The following is a 15,799-nucleotide window of genomic DNA, read 5'->3' on the forward strand; positions in this document are numbered from 1 at the left end:
TCACGGGATCGTGCGCCAAGGCGCACATCTAAATCTAGTAAGTTAGGTGGGCAGCGTACATAGCACGCGGTGGTGGATCGACGTCGACGACATGATTAGTCTTGGGCTTTGATCATCTCGAGGTGGTCACGCGCAGACACGCTCGGTGCTCGTACGTGGAGACCGACACGACGAGTTTGTTCTGGGAGGAAGCAAAGGGGCCGTACATGCCTGGTCGCCGTCGGCTCCCAATCGAGGCTAGCTGCGATCGACGTCGCCGAGTTTGGGATCAGTCGCCTTCCCGGAGATACCATACCCGTGGGTCCAACTTGAAGGCCGCCCGCTTACGCACGCGCGCTGATAGCAGGGTTTGCAGTGCGCGTATTGCTAGCTAGCTTGCGGCGACACTGATCATTAGTTAAGTAGTCATAGTGTGTATGTAAGAAGTTCAAATTAGCGTGTGCGTCCTCTGCACAATCTTCCTGGCTAGTGTGTAGACTCACAGCGAGGTGGTACATAGGATTTGGCCATGGTAACTGCATAGGACTTACCGACTCACTTTAAGCACGTGTAGCTCCATAGATGAACGCGCGGCGAGCGTAACTACGTACCATGCCGTTTACCACACGCCAAGCACTCATCACAGCGGCGCCAGCTAAGCCTGCTTTACGCGCGTCCGAGGCGTACGTGTGCTTAAGGCCAAGCTAATTGCATAGCTAGCTGCGCTTAGCCAAGCCAGCAGCTGGCTAAGGTAGCGGATCCGGCCGGAGATCTAGCTAGCAGTGTCAACCAGGAGATCTTCGTCCATTTTTTAGAAGCAAACTATGTGCTTTATCATACCCGTAGTTGTAAAAAAAAGTCGCCATGGCCATTCATTCGCTGTGTGGAGACAGTGCGTACCCAGCCCTCCATTTTATTTACACATAAAAATACGTTAATTTAGACAAAGCCCGACACACTTATTTTCGAACGGATGAAGAATTATGTACGTACACGTGTACGTGTGTCATAGGTGCGCGGTAGATCGAGCTGAGCCACGCCGTGCGCACCATGGATGGCGCAGGAGGTCAAGATAGACGGTCGAATCAGGCGGAGGATCTCCTCCCCATGCATGCTCCGTCACTAGCTCGTGGCTGCGGATGGACGGGTAGGTAGCCTAAATCCGCCGGCTACATACGTACGCGAGGAGACTCTCGTTTACAGACGCGGACGAAACGAACCCGAATACTCCACCGTAGGCTGCCTTAAATATGCACTAGGCTTCACCTATAAATCAGAGCCCGATGATGGAGCACATGCAGGTCGATGACTCCTCATAGTGGAAGTAACATAACTAGTAACATCATACATCTCAAGACAATTTGGTGACATGACATTCGAATAAATGAAGAAAGATAGTGAGGTGGTAACTAGTTATGTTACCATAACATCACACACCCCAAAGCAAAATGAGTCTACAACATAATAAATGACACAATGCATGACACCACATATAAGTTACTACCCACTATAAAGGTAGTAACCTAGACTAATAACATGGCATATGTTCCTAGTCTAAGTTACTCCCCACTATGAGCAGCCTGATGGATCCGATCCGGCAATGCGCATATGCATAGGCACACATACATAGATCAATCGACCGACCGAGAGGGCGAGAGGCCTGGGTCGTGGCGGGCGTGTGAGCCGTGACCTCGCCGCGCCGCATCATCATCGCGTGCATATATATGCATAAGTATTACACGTGCGCCCATGTCCAGCTGATCCCGCACGTTGTAGCCCCCATCGCCTCGAGTCCGTTAAAAACCGCACGGGGTGCGCGCGGACACATGTTGGGCGCGACGGGCGGGCAGCCAAACACGGCGGCGCCGTACGGTGACACGCATGCGTACGTGCCTTCTTGGTTTGCGAATCAGTGCTACTAGTACTAGTATGTCAGTAAAAAAAAAAAGCGTGCACACTAGCTACAAGGTCTGTGACCGCGGCTGCGTCAACCACCTGTGCGTCGAGTCACCGTGACTGCAAGTATAAACAACTAATCTCGTCTGAATATCTGGCGCGCGTAGTAGTACGTGCCTTGTGGTCGGAGTAGAATTTGGAAAACCCTAGTTAATTAGTAAATAAATACTTACTGTCAGTGTCAGAGTCACCTCCTTCCGAACATCATGGTAGTGTGCATTGGTGCCACGACTCGCAGTCACAAGGCATGGAGCTCGAGCCTGCACGGCGAAAGAGAAGATAGACACGAGAGGCCGCCGTAGGCCGTAGCGTATAGCTGCCGCCGGCCGATGAGGTGATGTCAGCCGCTAGGCAGGGTAAGCGGCCGCCACATCAGCAGGCGCCGCTCGCGAGTGTACGTGGCCCACGAACGAGGGGAGAGCGGCCGGCTAACGGGCGCGCGGGACCCGCGCGCGCGCCTGCCTCCAGCCCAACGGTTCTTTTTTCGACCGTTTGAACACCGCCCATCATCACTTAATTCATCTCTCTCCCCGCGATCACTTGCGCCTTTATTGTCTCCAGCCTGCTAGCTGCACGATACTGCAGGCCACTCTTTATTAATTCGTCATCAGTTAATCAGAAGAGTGCTCCCGTACGATGTTTGCGGTACCTTACTAGTGCCAGGCTCTGTTTACACTTGTACGACTGTCAAGAAATCCGAGGCTTCGTAGTAGTCTACACGGAACATGTCACGGTATCTACGTATGGTAGATACATCTACAGGAACGGAGCGATTAGGACGTAACAAATCTTAAATCAGCAGCTAACACCTACAGTAACAACAACCGTGCCGGGTCGGCATCCGCTGGTCGCCACCGCCCAACGACCTGCGCGTCCCCACGGCCACACTACTCCTCTCCATCTAGACCTTTCTTTCCATCCAATCCAAGCCAAAAACGTGCGGCAACCCTCTCCCGAGCATCGCACGCCGTCCAAACTCCTCATCCGACGGCCCGCGTCCCACCGTCGTCGTCCCCGCGCGTACGAATATTCGGGGACCAACCAACACCGCTCCACTTCTTATAAATCACCCTCCCGGTGCGCCCACCGCTCTCCTCGCAGTCTCGCTTCCATTCATTTCGCTTCCCACGAACAAACGCACGCACGCCGCTGAGTGGGGAGAAGAGAACGGAACGGTCGAGAAGGATTTCGTGTTCGTTGTGTTGGGGGCAGCTGGCTAGAGCTGCGAGGACGATGGGGTACGCGCGGACGGTGATGGCAGGCGCGGCGGCAGCGGCGGCGGTGCTGGTGGCGGCGGGGCTCAGGATGGTCATGCCGGCGGCGGCGGGGTTCGTGGCGGAGGAGATCCCGCGCGCGCAGGCGGCCGCGGCCACCTGGCTCACGCCGCCCTACCTCTACCTCGTCATCAACGCCATCATCATCTCCATCGCCGCCTCCTCGCGGTACCAGCCTACCCGCGCGACGGCGAGGACCAACGCCGCCGTCGGAGCCGCGGAGGAGGAGGCTCCGGTGCCTGCGCCTGCTCTGGCGATGCCGATGGACGCGCCTGCGACGACGGTGTCCATGGCGATGCCGATGGAGGTGGATGCGCCGGCAGTGGCCATATCGACGGCGCTGCCCGTCCAGGAAACCGTCGCCGTCGAGCAACCGGCGGTGAAGATGGCGCCGGCGCCGGAGGTTGAAGAGAAGGAGGACGACTTCCTGATCTCGAGGTCCGCGTGGACGCCGCAGCGGCGGGTCGACGCTCAGGTGGAGAACGAGGTGGCGCCGTTCGCGGACCTGACCAACTCCAGGGAGAAGCCGCTCTCGTCATCCCGGTTCGGCCGGAAGGCGGCCAACAAGCCCAGCCCCGAAGGTAAGACAACACCACCGCCTAAATCGCTACTCCCAAGTATTCAATTCGCCAGCCAGCTCTTTCGGCCTACAAAGACCAAACTCTCGCCGACGGCCGATCTACCTCACCAACTTGGCTGCGAATTCTCTTACATGCAAGAAAAAGAACAATTTTACTGACGGCGACTGCCCATGTCGTTGCAGGGAGCAGGGCGCTGCGGGTGTCGCGGCCGCGGAGGGGGGACACGCTGGAGAACACGTGGAAGGCCATCACGGAGGGCCGGGCGCCGCCGCTGGCGCGCCACCTCAAGAAGGCCGACACCTTCGACACGCGCCCCGGCCGCCGCCCGTCCGGCGGCGGCGCCAGCAGGGAGATGGCTCCTCCTGCCCCGGCGACCATGCAGAAGGCAGAGACGTACAACGACGCGGGCGCGAGGAAGGTGCGTCGCGAGCCGTCGCTGGGGCAGGACGACCTCAACCGCCGCGTCGAGGCCTTCATCAACAAGTTCAACATGGAGATGCGGCTGCAGCGGCAGGAGTCGCTCAAGCACTACAGCGAGATGGTCAGCCAGTACTGAAGAAGAAGGGAGTTCTCTCCAGAACTCATCAGATGGGAACAGCAGCCAGCAATCAAGTTAATTCTCTTTTTTTTTTGGGGTCGGTGTCTTTTCGTAGTTTTGGCTTTGGTTTCTGTTTCTTCTCTGTAAGAAGAAACGGATCTGTCAATTACTCCTACTAAGAAGCTGATAGTGATAGTAGTTTTGCACAAGAGAGAGAGACATGTTTATAGGGAGATGATGCAGATTAGTGAGAGCCCTGGGCATCCCAATTCCTTTTGGGGTGCCGGCCATGTGTATGTATGAAATCTTTGCTTACTAAGCTGTTCATTCCTCAAGAGTCTTCTTTGCTGCCAACAAACCATGTGTACTCGCGCTGGATGATGTAGAATTTCCTCTCGAGATGTGATCTGAACTAATTCTGATGATGTGTCCGGTCGCTCTTTCAAAAAAAACCCAGCAAAAAGGCTACAAGAACGAAAGCCTCAAGTTTGCTAAAGATACACAGGACATGTAGAATTTCTTGTCGAGATGTGATCCGAACGATATTTCTGATCATACACCGGCAAAGGCTGCAAGAATGAAGCCTCTTGCAGGACATGTAGGATGCACATTAGAACAACCTCTTGTAGAACCAGTTGCGATGGTCTCGGAACATAATAAAGAGACATCCAGCTTACAAGGTGCCGAAGAGCGCTGCTCTTACAATACATACATACATACACGGTAGGCAACACCTACGGGTTCTACAGCACCAACCGCCTGATCTATGGTATGCATGATAACATAAACACGGAGAACTCGGCCCCCACGACAGGGAACTAGATCTTTTGTATGGAAAAGTAATAACATCTACACTACAACTCCGTCAACCGGATTTCTTCATCTGTATAGACAGTTCTCAAATCTGTTATCTATGACAACTCTTGCCAGTATGATGGACCTTCATCCGCCCAAGCCATCCCCTAGGTTGGATTATCTCGGGGAAGTCTCAAGGCACCAACCGCATCGGATTTTGGTGACTGATCCTCTTCCCGTTCAGGCTGGATGTTCAGGTCAATCTGGTTCTTCATAGGAGAGGATGACATGCTATGCTCAACGGTGTCTTCAGCATCATCAGCATTTGTGTCCACCTTCTGAAGGGAGCTACTTGGGCTGGTGATACCAGGCGGAAGATCAGATTCAGTTTGCAGAACGGACTCGCTGGACTGGCCTAGCTCTTTTTTGCGAGATTGCCGAGGTCCCTCAGAGTCTTTCTCAGACTGGCGTTTTTCACGCCGAAGCATGAGTGTCCTGAAACGGCGGCGCACCGTCATACAGACGTTGCAGGTGCAAGTCTGCTTGTGCTTTGGGCCCTTCCCGCTAGGAGGTTGAATGCACACAATGCACGTGCAACCAGGGCGATGTCGTGGGTGCTTTGTTGTTGGCTGGGAAGGAAGAGATTCACCTTCACCAAGAATGGCAAGGTTCGCTAGCGTGTCCAGCCCATCCGAAACATCAATACTGTCAATTTCTACCCTTGCTTTAGGCTTCTTTGCAGCACCTGCGATGTCAATTAAGCAAAAGCTATCATTATATGCAGTTATATAATATTACTCCATAAATTAATAATGCATCCAACACAAGCGATGTTCCAACAAACACACTAAGCGCTCAATAACTAGCAACAGTTTCAGGCTACAAGGAGATTGTTGTGAAATGTCAAGACTACCTTTTTCTTTTTCTCTAAACTTGTTAATGCATATGTAGCTGTTCTATGATATTTCCCTATAGCTGATGTTAAAAAACTCTGCATAAACCTCTATACATAGAAATTAGCTAGCATGTGATGCATAGATGAACACCCAATGCAGTTAATCTCTCAAGCACATACAAACATGTACAAAATGGATTGATCAGATGCATTTGTAATCAAGAACACACACACATATCCCAAATCCAAAGTACTTATTCATTAGAAATCACCAATCTACCAACCCACTAGAACAAAATGACTAGTAAAATAAATAAATAACTGAGGAAAGGATGTCAACTGACATTTTCCACAAAGAACGTCCAGCAAAACATAGACGACAGTGAGATCCTCTTGGAGGCCACCGATGATGATGGCCTTGAGAAGAGGAGGTTGTCTGTGCTGGATCCGGATCTGGGATGCAGGTCATCACAGATGACGAAGGCGGTGCTTGGTCATGGAGCAGGGCAGCAGGTCCAAGGAGAACGCCGTAGGAGCTCGGGGTGGGAGGGAGTTAGAGGCAGATGCAGTCACGGGGGAGGATAGGAGATGGGCTACCCAACAGGGAGAGGAAGGGATAGCTGTTCTGGTATACCAGTGGCATTTGCAGGTAATAACAATCAAACTGTAGGAACATTTTGGGTATTAGGCACGCACGGGGGTCTAAAGTGAGTCTGGTGGATCACCCTTTTTTCAACTCCATCAGAATGAACTAGGGGTGGCCTCAACTTTTTCCCTTCACTGATTTGGTTAAGTTTGGGATAGCTTCACTGGATCCACCAGTGGATCTATGGAGTGGAGTTCTCCAGAGCAAAGAGAATGTTTTACCTAACCATCTACGGAGCATGATTCTCGCAGATCTTACAGTTCATACCATAGAAAAAGCAACACGCCCAACAAGACCGGCTTGTTGACATATGAAATTAGAGAAGCATTATGGTATAGCTAACATTTCCTTTTTTTAAATGGCAGTGTGCTTTAATACTGCCAAGTACCTCACCATACAATGTACTAGTACTAGGGCATGTTTGGTTCAAGGCAACCCATTCCACAAATAAACCTTGGTTAATGTGGAAACAGATGGCAAAAAGCTATGTCTATGCCACAAGGGCCATATGCTATGTCTATGCCACAAGGGCCATATGCTAGAAACCAAGCATACACCTTAGAGAGCCTGTAATGGCCCAGCAAACTGTGGCTGGAGACCAAATGGCCTCCTAAGACTTATGGTATGTCTTTGGCACATCCTGTAATGGATGGATAGGTCCTCCTTAGCACCTTAAGTTGTTCATTTGTAGATTTTACAGCACGTAGCTCGTAGCTCTATGCAACCTACTAGTTCATAGCGCATACCTCAAAACATTTCCTCTAGAATTCATCTTCAGCATTCCTAATACTCTCTCCAATCCATAATAAGTGTCGTGGTTTTAGTTATAACTTCTAGTTCAAATCTAACTAGTGCAAAACCATGGATAAATCTTTACAAGTCATCATACCTGATTTTATGGGAATCAGTTCAGCAAGCTCCTCCATGCTCACCTCTTGTGGAGATACGCAAGAAGTCCTAGAAAAGAAAAAGTTAGATGAAAGGCTAAAATATAATGGGCAAATCATTTTCTCCTAGGTTACAGTGAGTCAGTGACTATTATTGAGCTCAAAGTCATGAAAGCTCTTGAGGGTGCAGTTTGGCAAGATTTCTAGAAGTTATCACACAAAAACGATTTTCGTAGGGTGTTTCGTAGGGCTCAACATAACTACATAAGCTTCAAAGTGGCACATGCCATGTTCTGCATAGCCTCAACTAATTGCACAAAAATGGCCCATCTGTGCGCAGAGAGGATTAGTTCCAGGGATAATTATATTTCCTTGTGAATTTAATCTTAACTCTTAAGCACCTTGTCAAGAACATCAGTGGCCCAGTATGAAGTTTTTTCCTCCATATTTTGGTAGCATGTAGATCAGGTAAATTATTACTACAACCACGAAAATATATTTGGAAAATAAAAAAATTAGTCATCAACAAAAAACATGCCTATTCTAATAAGAATATATCCACTTGAAAGGCTAAGTTTTAAACATGAATTGCTATCTTCGAAGGATTAGATAACTATACTTTGTAAAGATGGTTCATCATTGTACATTGTACAGTTAGAGTCCATAAATAAACAACATGACAAAAACTAAATGAAAATGTATGACGATGGAGAAATAATCAGCAAACACAGAACAGTGTTCACCTTTCAGGGTCCCATTTATTATCAGAACAGGTCCACTTAGAGGGCAAAAGGGCGCCTACTGGCAGTTTCCGCCATTTGGAACAATCCTCACACTGAGCCCATTGATGATTCTCACTGATTCAAAATTGAATTATTAGAAGTTGGAGAAGAGGTACACTGGTAAAAAGTAAACAATGCTGGGGATCCTACAGATTGATATTAGTAGAAATTAAATTGATATGGCAGCCTAGGGCTTTGGTGCAACGAAAACCTGTAGATACCAAGATGTAAATTATTGTGCGTTGGTGCAACGAAAACCTAAACATGTCGAGCAAACTGAAAAAGGAACACGATGACAGAGATAGGTAACTAAATAAATATGTCGAGCAAACTGTTTGGAATAAGCATTACTTCCAATATATGAAAAAGAGCTTCATTTGTGTCATTCTGTACACACATACTAAATGCATATAACAATTATTTCAGTCTGAAAACATTACCCTGATTGGTCAGTCACAAAATATGTCCTCCTCCCAAGTACAGGTGGCTCCTGAGAAGCACAGGATGTCATAAATAAAATAAGCTTATACGTAAGCTAGTAATGTGCCGTAAAAAATAGAATCACAGAATAATTCTGGCACAACAAAATACTCCCTCCGTCGGTCCGTCCCAAACTAACTTGCTCAACTTTTTCTAGATATAGATGTATCTAAAACTAAAATGCGTCTATATACTTCCGTATCTAGACAAAGTTAAGCAAGTTATTTTGGGACAGGGAGTAAGAACTTTTATCACAAGATCGCAATTTTTTTCCTGTCACATGGACAAAAGAACACAAGCATGGCATACCTCATATTCCTCAAACTCATGGCCATCAACAATAACAATCGAAGGGGCCTTCAGAGGAGGGCGAAGCAATTCTTGTGCCTCTTCCCATGTTATCTTCAATTCCATGGACTCCTCGTTATCAATCCGGAACCGTTTAACCTTTGGACCAACGGAAGTTGCTTTTCTCTTCACAGGTCCAGGGGAAGAACGAACAGTTCCTGGCCCTTCCTTCTGTGCTACTCCATCATTGTCCATTTTACTGACAGCTGCTTGTTCTACAGGGCTAGAGTCTTTATTCTCTGTGTTGACTTTATTTGGTCGGGCTAATGCAGCATTCGGACTAGAATCTGGAGCTGTGGCGTTAACATTAGCATCTGGAAGATTCGGGGCAGCAGTCCCAGGCTTTGTTGGTTCTTCCTGACGGAATATCTGACCACATACAGTAACACCACGGTTAGTTACATGAACTATTTCAACAATTCCTTATTTGACACCCAGCATAGGAAGTGGGATGATTATATGTTTTTTGTTGATAAAATATCGAACATATCAAAAGCAGAGTGGAAGACTTGACAATAGAAGTATACAGCAGGATGCAGCAGAACATCTAAATTGTCAAGCCTGAACACATTGCATATACTGATATCATAAAAATACTTCATTAGACATTCAGACAGAAAACAAATACTCCCTTTGGCCCCAAACACTTGTTGCCGATCCGTATATATCCAGACAGATTTTCGAGTGTCTATGACTCTATTCACTTGTTTCAGCGACAAGTAATATGGATCAGAGGGAGTAACTCATTTCTCAACCATCCGCTCAAGCAAGAGTGTCTTGAATTTATAAAGCTTTCCAGTACGAGAGCTACAACACAACATACTAAAGTACCATTGTGCTACCTGTTCTTGAGTCTTCGTCCTTCTGAATCCCATGACCAGCTTCCCTTCTGGATCTATTCGGCTGAAGCTTACTGATCAATATAACACATGACATGAGTTATAACAGCAGGAAAAAAAATACCACTTCCAGAAAATTCAGAAATTTAAAACAGAAAGACTGAATCAGAGATGCAGAGAGGGAAAAAGACCATCACAACCTTCAGCTATTGCCAAAATCGTTTTCAACCTAAAACTGTCTCAATAGTAAGCGCATACTCTTAAGATCATTGACTTTACCCCCTTCTGTCCATTCCATAGTGGTTGTCATTTACCGTGGAAGTCTTCACTGACATGGTGGCCCTCCCATCAAAGCCTGCATGGAAGCTGCCGCTCCGGGCAGGGCCGTGATTCACATTGCCACACAATGCTTGTGCGACCTACACTGTCTCAACCTCAGCTCATTGCCTTGTCTGAGTTGTTGTAGGAACCCACATCATCAGGCGCCAACAAAAACAATCTCCCTGGTTCTGGGAAGAAAGGTGCTGTATAGGACTGTTCTGGGTGCAGGGCAACTCTGGCATGAGCATAACATGGCAGTGGGGCAGGTAATATTATAATGTTGTGGGTCTGGGAAAAGATGTGGACAGAATCATAGCAAAGAAGACCGGCGAAAGAGGAAGATGGGGGAGAAACTAATATGAGTACGCAGCACCGATATGGGTACGTGTATCCGTATCGGGTCAATACGGATACGGAAATACGACATTTTGAAAAAGAGCGGATACAAGGATACGTTTTACTAGCTTTCTAAATTAGAAATAAATTTATACCAATACATTGATACAACGGCATTTGGTATTGCCCCACAACCCCTGATTTCTCTAAAATAGTAACATGACTACACAGTAGAACCTTAGGATTTGTAGCTTGCTCCTGGCTTGCAGGTTGCTGCCTGTCAACGGCTGCTTGCTGCAGTCGCCAGTCAAGCTGCCGCTTGTCTGCTTACCGCTGGTAGGGCGGCGAACTGCTGCTTCCTGCTTCCCACCGGCGAGGTGGTTACCTGCTACTTCTTGGCTTCTGTGTTGAGGTGGAAAATTTGTCAGGTCTCTGCTGGCTAGGTCGCCACCTGCTGCTGGGTGCAGATCTAGTGGTGCTGCCACAAGAGGGAGGAGACGGCTGTGTCGGTGTCTCGGGGGAGGGTGGGAACTAGTGAGGGGAGGGTTACAGAAGAGGTTAGGAATTTTTATCTGGGCTGGGCCGTATCGAACATGTGTCCAAACCGTATCAGAATAGGTATCCGATTTATCACCAATTATTTTTAATTCGTTAATTTAGCGATACGTCAAAAACCATAGGGATACGGTATCCGAGCCGTATCCATGACAGATACGGTATCCGAGAATTTGATACTACTATATGATATCATGCATTGTAGAGATAGTACTATATAATACTAGTATATGATACTACCCATTGTGACTAGTCTTAGCTGATACCTGATGTACACACGTGACATTCAAGTAGGCAACTTGGCACAAACCACTTGGGATGGACCGAAGAGGTGGGAGGTTTTAAATGCTCAGGGGTAGACGCTATTAGAATTTGAGACTAAATAACAGACTTGGCAAATAACTGAAGGTTGAAAAACGGGCACATACCCAGAAAGATGCATATATAAGACACCAATGATTCAAATACAGGATTGGGACAGGTAATATTATTAAGTAATGTAGCAGCATAATAATAATAATAATAATAATAATAATAATAAATAAACATGATAAAATAATGAATTATAGTTGCAAAGAACAGGTGAGCAAGATCGCCGTAACATGATATTTCCCTATGTTCAAGATGTGTCCTACATAACATCAGGAAGTGAAGAAAAATCCTAATGGGTGTTATTCGCTATAGCCATGCTAAGTGAGTTACTCATAGGTTTCATAATAAATTAATAATCTACGGCAACCCATGTTTTTAGGAAAGGATATCTACCTGTATCGCCTGCTTGTAAGTGCATCGACTGAATGCAAGGTGTGACACCCTCCAATACATACATCCTGCTGTTATTGTTGGGCCAGAAACGGAACTGGAACACCCATTCTTTACCACTGGCATCCTGAACTTTTAAGGGAAGTCCTTCTGGCTGAGAAATTGGAGGGAAGTATGCCTAAGAAAAATGATTTACAGTTAGAGTCGTTCTCTAAGAGTAAATGCACAAAATAAGAATAATTAAGAAACAACTATTACATAAAAAAATACATAACCTACTATGATAGGGCTTCAAAGTTTTTACAGGTTTTCTACAGCAAGCCTTACTTTTAATTAAAATAGAAAAGCTTATAGTTCTAGTAACCACCATTCAACAGAATTTAGCCTTACATCAGGTTAATTTAGCTCATGGGCTTATTGAAAAATCCTAGTATGGCTTAAGATAATTAGCCAACTCAGTTAATTAAAGAGAAAATAAAGGATTGTGCCACCATACAAAGGGAACAAGTAAGAAGCAACGAAAGAAATTTGACATATACGTAGCCCTACCATAATCTAATTATGGAGAATCTACAAATTAACAACAGAAATATGCTAAAGAATAACAACTGAATCATCAACTTACCTCAGCGCATTTCTTTGGCAACACCAAACGACCAATTCGGCCAGCATCACTGGCACTCAACATTTTCTCAAACAAAGGAGTAATAACAGAATTTGAACTGTAGGAAAGTTAAGGAGACACTTGCGATAAGACAAGAATTAAAACAAATATGCTTGATATAATTCAAGATGCTATAATTGATTACTAGTATAGAGAAAAATATGGTGTCTAGAGGCAATTGCTCGTGAAGATACGTAGAGCTTTTTGGATACTCTCCCGATAAGTTCTGTAGCTCTTTGTCTGTTATTCTAGGCCAATAGCGGGGAAGTAATTGAGATCTCGCCTTTGGATCAATTCTGGGCTTTCCGGTGCGGAATTGCGCTTGGTAGTCAGGTTCAATCACACTATGGGAATAGAACTGTTTCTGCACTACTGAGATGGGCACTGTGGTGGGCATTTGTGATTTCTCATGAGGTATAATTCTGACATGGTCGCTTCGTCCAGCTACTGGTGGATAATTGGTGATAGTATAGCCCCCCGATGTAGGCAGGGTGTTTGACACATTGTCCTTTATAATGGGTAGATGATGTGAATCAACCTTAAAGCCAGTAGATACAGTGGAAGCACCATCTGAAATTATCCCTTTCCTTGAAGACAAAGGGTCGCTTTCTCCTCCATGCTGACTAGGATCATGAAGGGCATTTGGATTTGGTGCTTCTCTTTGATAGAGAGTAGAAGGGTGTGGTGGATCCAGGCTTGTTTGCTGATTGTGCCCATTGACATATCTGTCCCTTACTATCTGGTTCATGCCGGCAGGTGTTGTTGGCCTGTCATCGGATTTCTTTTCCTGGGCATGAATAAAAGTGCGCCCCGGAGGTAATTTTTCACTGCCACTAGGCCTATCAAACTCATAAGCTAGGCGTTGCTGCAAGTCCGACTGTACACTGGAAATACTCCACGTATTATGCCGCCACTGACTTGAAACTTGTCCTGCGGGAGGTGGTCTCCAACTCTTGGCATAATTGTCTTTTCTGTCAGCTACATTCTGAGGCATATGCACAGTAGGAGCTGTTGACCATATTGGGTTTGGTGCCTAACAAGCATAAGGAACAATTAGTAGCAAAGATGGGCTAAAATATGAACTCCAAAGAACAGAACCTGCAACTTCAATGCATAATAATACTATAATAAATACATCTTTCACAAGAATAAATTGCCAGCTTGAGTAAATGACATGAGAAATGTAGAAACAGGACATGAGCCACATAACGAATTAATGCTACCAACACAACAGCATGACTGGAACAACATGAATGATAGATGTTCAACATAACTGGAGTGCAAGTAAAAATATATTAAGCAAAGCAGCAAAACTACATTTCTGCAAAATCTCTGCAGACTAACGCATTCAAATTGAATAAAGTTGACCCACTTTAAACGCCCAAGAGAGATTGCATAGACAATAAAATCTGTCCATCCTAACACAAGAGCAGAAACGTTGACAACATACCATTGCAGCAAATGCCTTGCGAGCGCAGAGGATACAGTCAACCCCTCCAGCATCGAGCAGCGCATAGGCATGGACCGAGACAATGCATCCACAATGTAGCCTCTGCCCAGCAGGAACCCAAAATACAGAAACGGATCAATCAGCAATCAGAAACCAATGATCACGGCCACAGAGGCTAGCAGCATGTAGGCGTAGGATACACACCTTCCCGCACGCTTCGCAGTTCCTCCATCCAGCCACCTCGGAATGGAACGTCTCGCAGAAGCTCCCCTGCTCGAACGAGCCGCTGCGCACAGAAAAACAGAAAACACACATGCATGCATGCATCAGGCACTAGCAGGGAGCAAGTCGCACGCGAGTCAAACCACACACCCGGAAAGGAACCGCCAACTTTACACGAAACCCCCGGGCATCCGGCGAAATCGCAAACGACGTAGCGATCACTCCACGTAGATCCGGCGGGCGCCATGGGCGAATCCGTCTACCGAGGAAGGGACGGAGGGAGGGGGGCTCCGCACGAATCGACGATTGGGCGGAAGGAAGGGGGGCAGGGGAGAGGGTCGATTAAGGGGTTAGCGGGACGTACTAGCATCGGTCGCAGAGCTCGGCGTAGTCGCCGGAGCGTAGGCGCCAGCCGCGGCGGCGCTGGCCCTCGGATTTGGGGTCCTTGCAGTGCGAGTTGAAGCAGATCCTGGGCCGCTGCTGATGCGAGGCGGGTGAAGGGGCCTGCGGCTGCTGATGCTGATGGTGTTGCTGTTGCTGTTGATGCGGCGGCTGCGGTTGGTGGTGGTGGTGCTGCTGCTGCGGTGGCGGGCCGGAACCAGCCGGGTGCTTAGGCGGGGGCGGCTTTGGTTGGGGAGGCGGCGGGTGCACGGAGATGGGGGTACCGGTGAGGGGAGCTGTGGGCGGGGGCGCGGAGGGCGGCGGCGTCGGCGGCGGCGCCGACGAGGACATGGTCGGAACCCTAGGCCGGCGAGGTGGGAGGGGGTTTTGGGGAGGCGTGGGAATCGTGGGGGCGCAAGGAAATATATGAGGAGCGGAGAGGGAGAAGACGCGAGGCGAGGAGGAGAAGGCTCCCTTTTAAAGCGAGGCGCAGAAAAGTATTATCAGCGGCTGCTCCGGCTACGTGTACGCGAAACGCCTCGGACTCACCACCCAAAAATCTCTCTCTCACCCTGCTAGTATACAATTTCCTACATATATTTTTTTGAGGAATTTCCTACATATATTTTCCTCCAGCAGTATGCTTATCTTCATTCATACCCCCTTTATATATATCTAGAATATCTCTTTCTTTACACGTTTAAAATATCTTTTCGTATCGTCCCGAAGGACCGAGAAACTTTCATTAGCTTAGAGCGGTGGAGTTACAACATATAGAAAGACCCCTAAGGTGATCAAAAATTACAAATGAGTCCTCCAGATTTGCGCTGGGCGCCGCAGATCTGAAACGGAAAACGCGATCAGATCTAGGCACCACACCGAACCATGAATAACCACGGCGACGCCGGCGACATGAGCACTTGGGTGGCCGTAGCGGGAGCCAATCACGGTAGAGCTGAAGGTCCTCCGCAATTGGAAGTTGATGAAGACATTGTGTTGGTTATCCGACGCCAAAGCCAATGGAGGGAGGCGAGAACACCGCCGAGGATGCATTCCTAATTAAGAGTTGCGCCGCCGCAAGTAGGTTTCCCTGTTGAGGAGGTCGACG

At 47.6% G+C, this 15,799-nt stretch overlaps 2 protein-coding genes across 3 annotated transcripts; one reads left to right on the plus strand and one right to left on the minus strand.

The window, feature by feature from the left end:
* Positions 1–3,019: 3,019 nt before the first annotated feature.
* Positions 3,020–4,663, plus strand: LOC127333073 (uncharacterized). The gene is made up of 2 exons (XM_051359393.2): positions 3,020–3,790; positions 3,973–4,663. Exons 1-2 carry the CDS (start codon positions 3,169–3,171, stop codon positions 4,344–4,346), a joined length of 996 nt encoding a protein of 331 aa, XP_051215353.1. The 5' UTR covers positions 3,020–3,168; the 3' UTR covers positions 4,347–4,663.
* Positions 4,664–4,951: 288 nt separating this feature from the next.
* Positions 4,952–15,085, minus strand: LOC127333072 (B3 domain-containing protein Os07g0563300). Of its 2 annotated transcripts, none has more exons than XM_051359391.2 (12): positions 14,675–15,085; positions 14,293–14,374; positions 14,089–14,190; positions 12,833–13,671; positions 12,600–12,696; positions 11,978–12,152; positions 10,004–10,074; positions 9,123–9,530; positions 8,774–8,823; positions 8,295–8,408; positions 7,554–7,621; positions 4,952–5,868 (listed from the first exon to the last, which is right to left on the minus strand). In XM_051359391.2, the coding sequence occupies exons 1-12, from the start codon at positions 15,040–15,042 to the stop codon at positions 5,291–5,293; spliced, it is 2,952 nt and encodes a 983-aa protein (XP_051215351.1). In that variant the 5' UTR covers positions 15,043–15,085; the 3' UTR covers positions 4,952–5,290. The 2 variants fall into 2 exon arrangements, with proteins under 2 accessions (XP_051215351.1, XP_051215352.1); XM_051359392.2 differs by having other exon boundaries at positions 12,851–13,671; positions 14,675–15,084.
* Between the last annotated feature and the right edge of the window lie 714 nt (positions 15,086–15,799).

The sequence above is a fragment of the Lolium perenne genome, chromosome 2 (assembly GCF_019359855.2).
Source record: "Lolium perenne isolate Kyuss_39 chromosome 2, Kyuss_2.0, whole genome shotgun sequence".
NCBI classification, from domain to species: domain Eukaryota; kingdom Viridiplantae; phylum Streptophyta; class Magnoliopsida; order Poales; family Poaceae; genus Lolium; species Lolium perenne.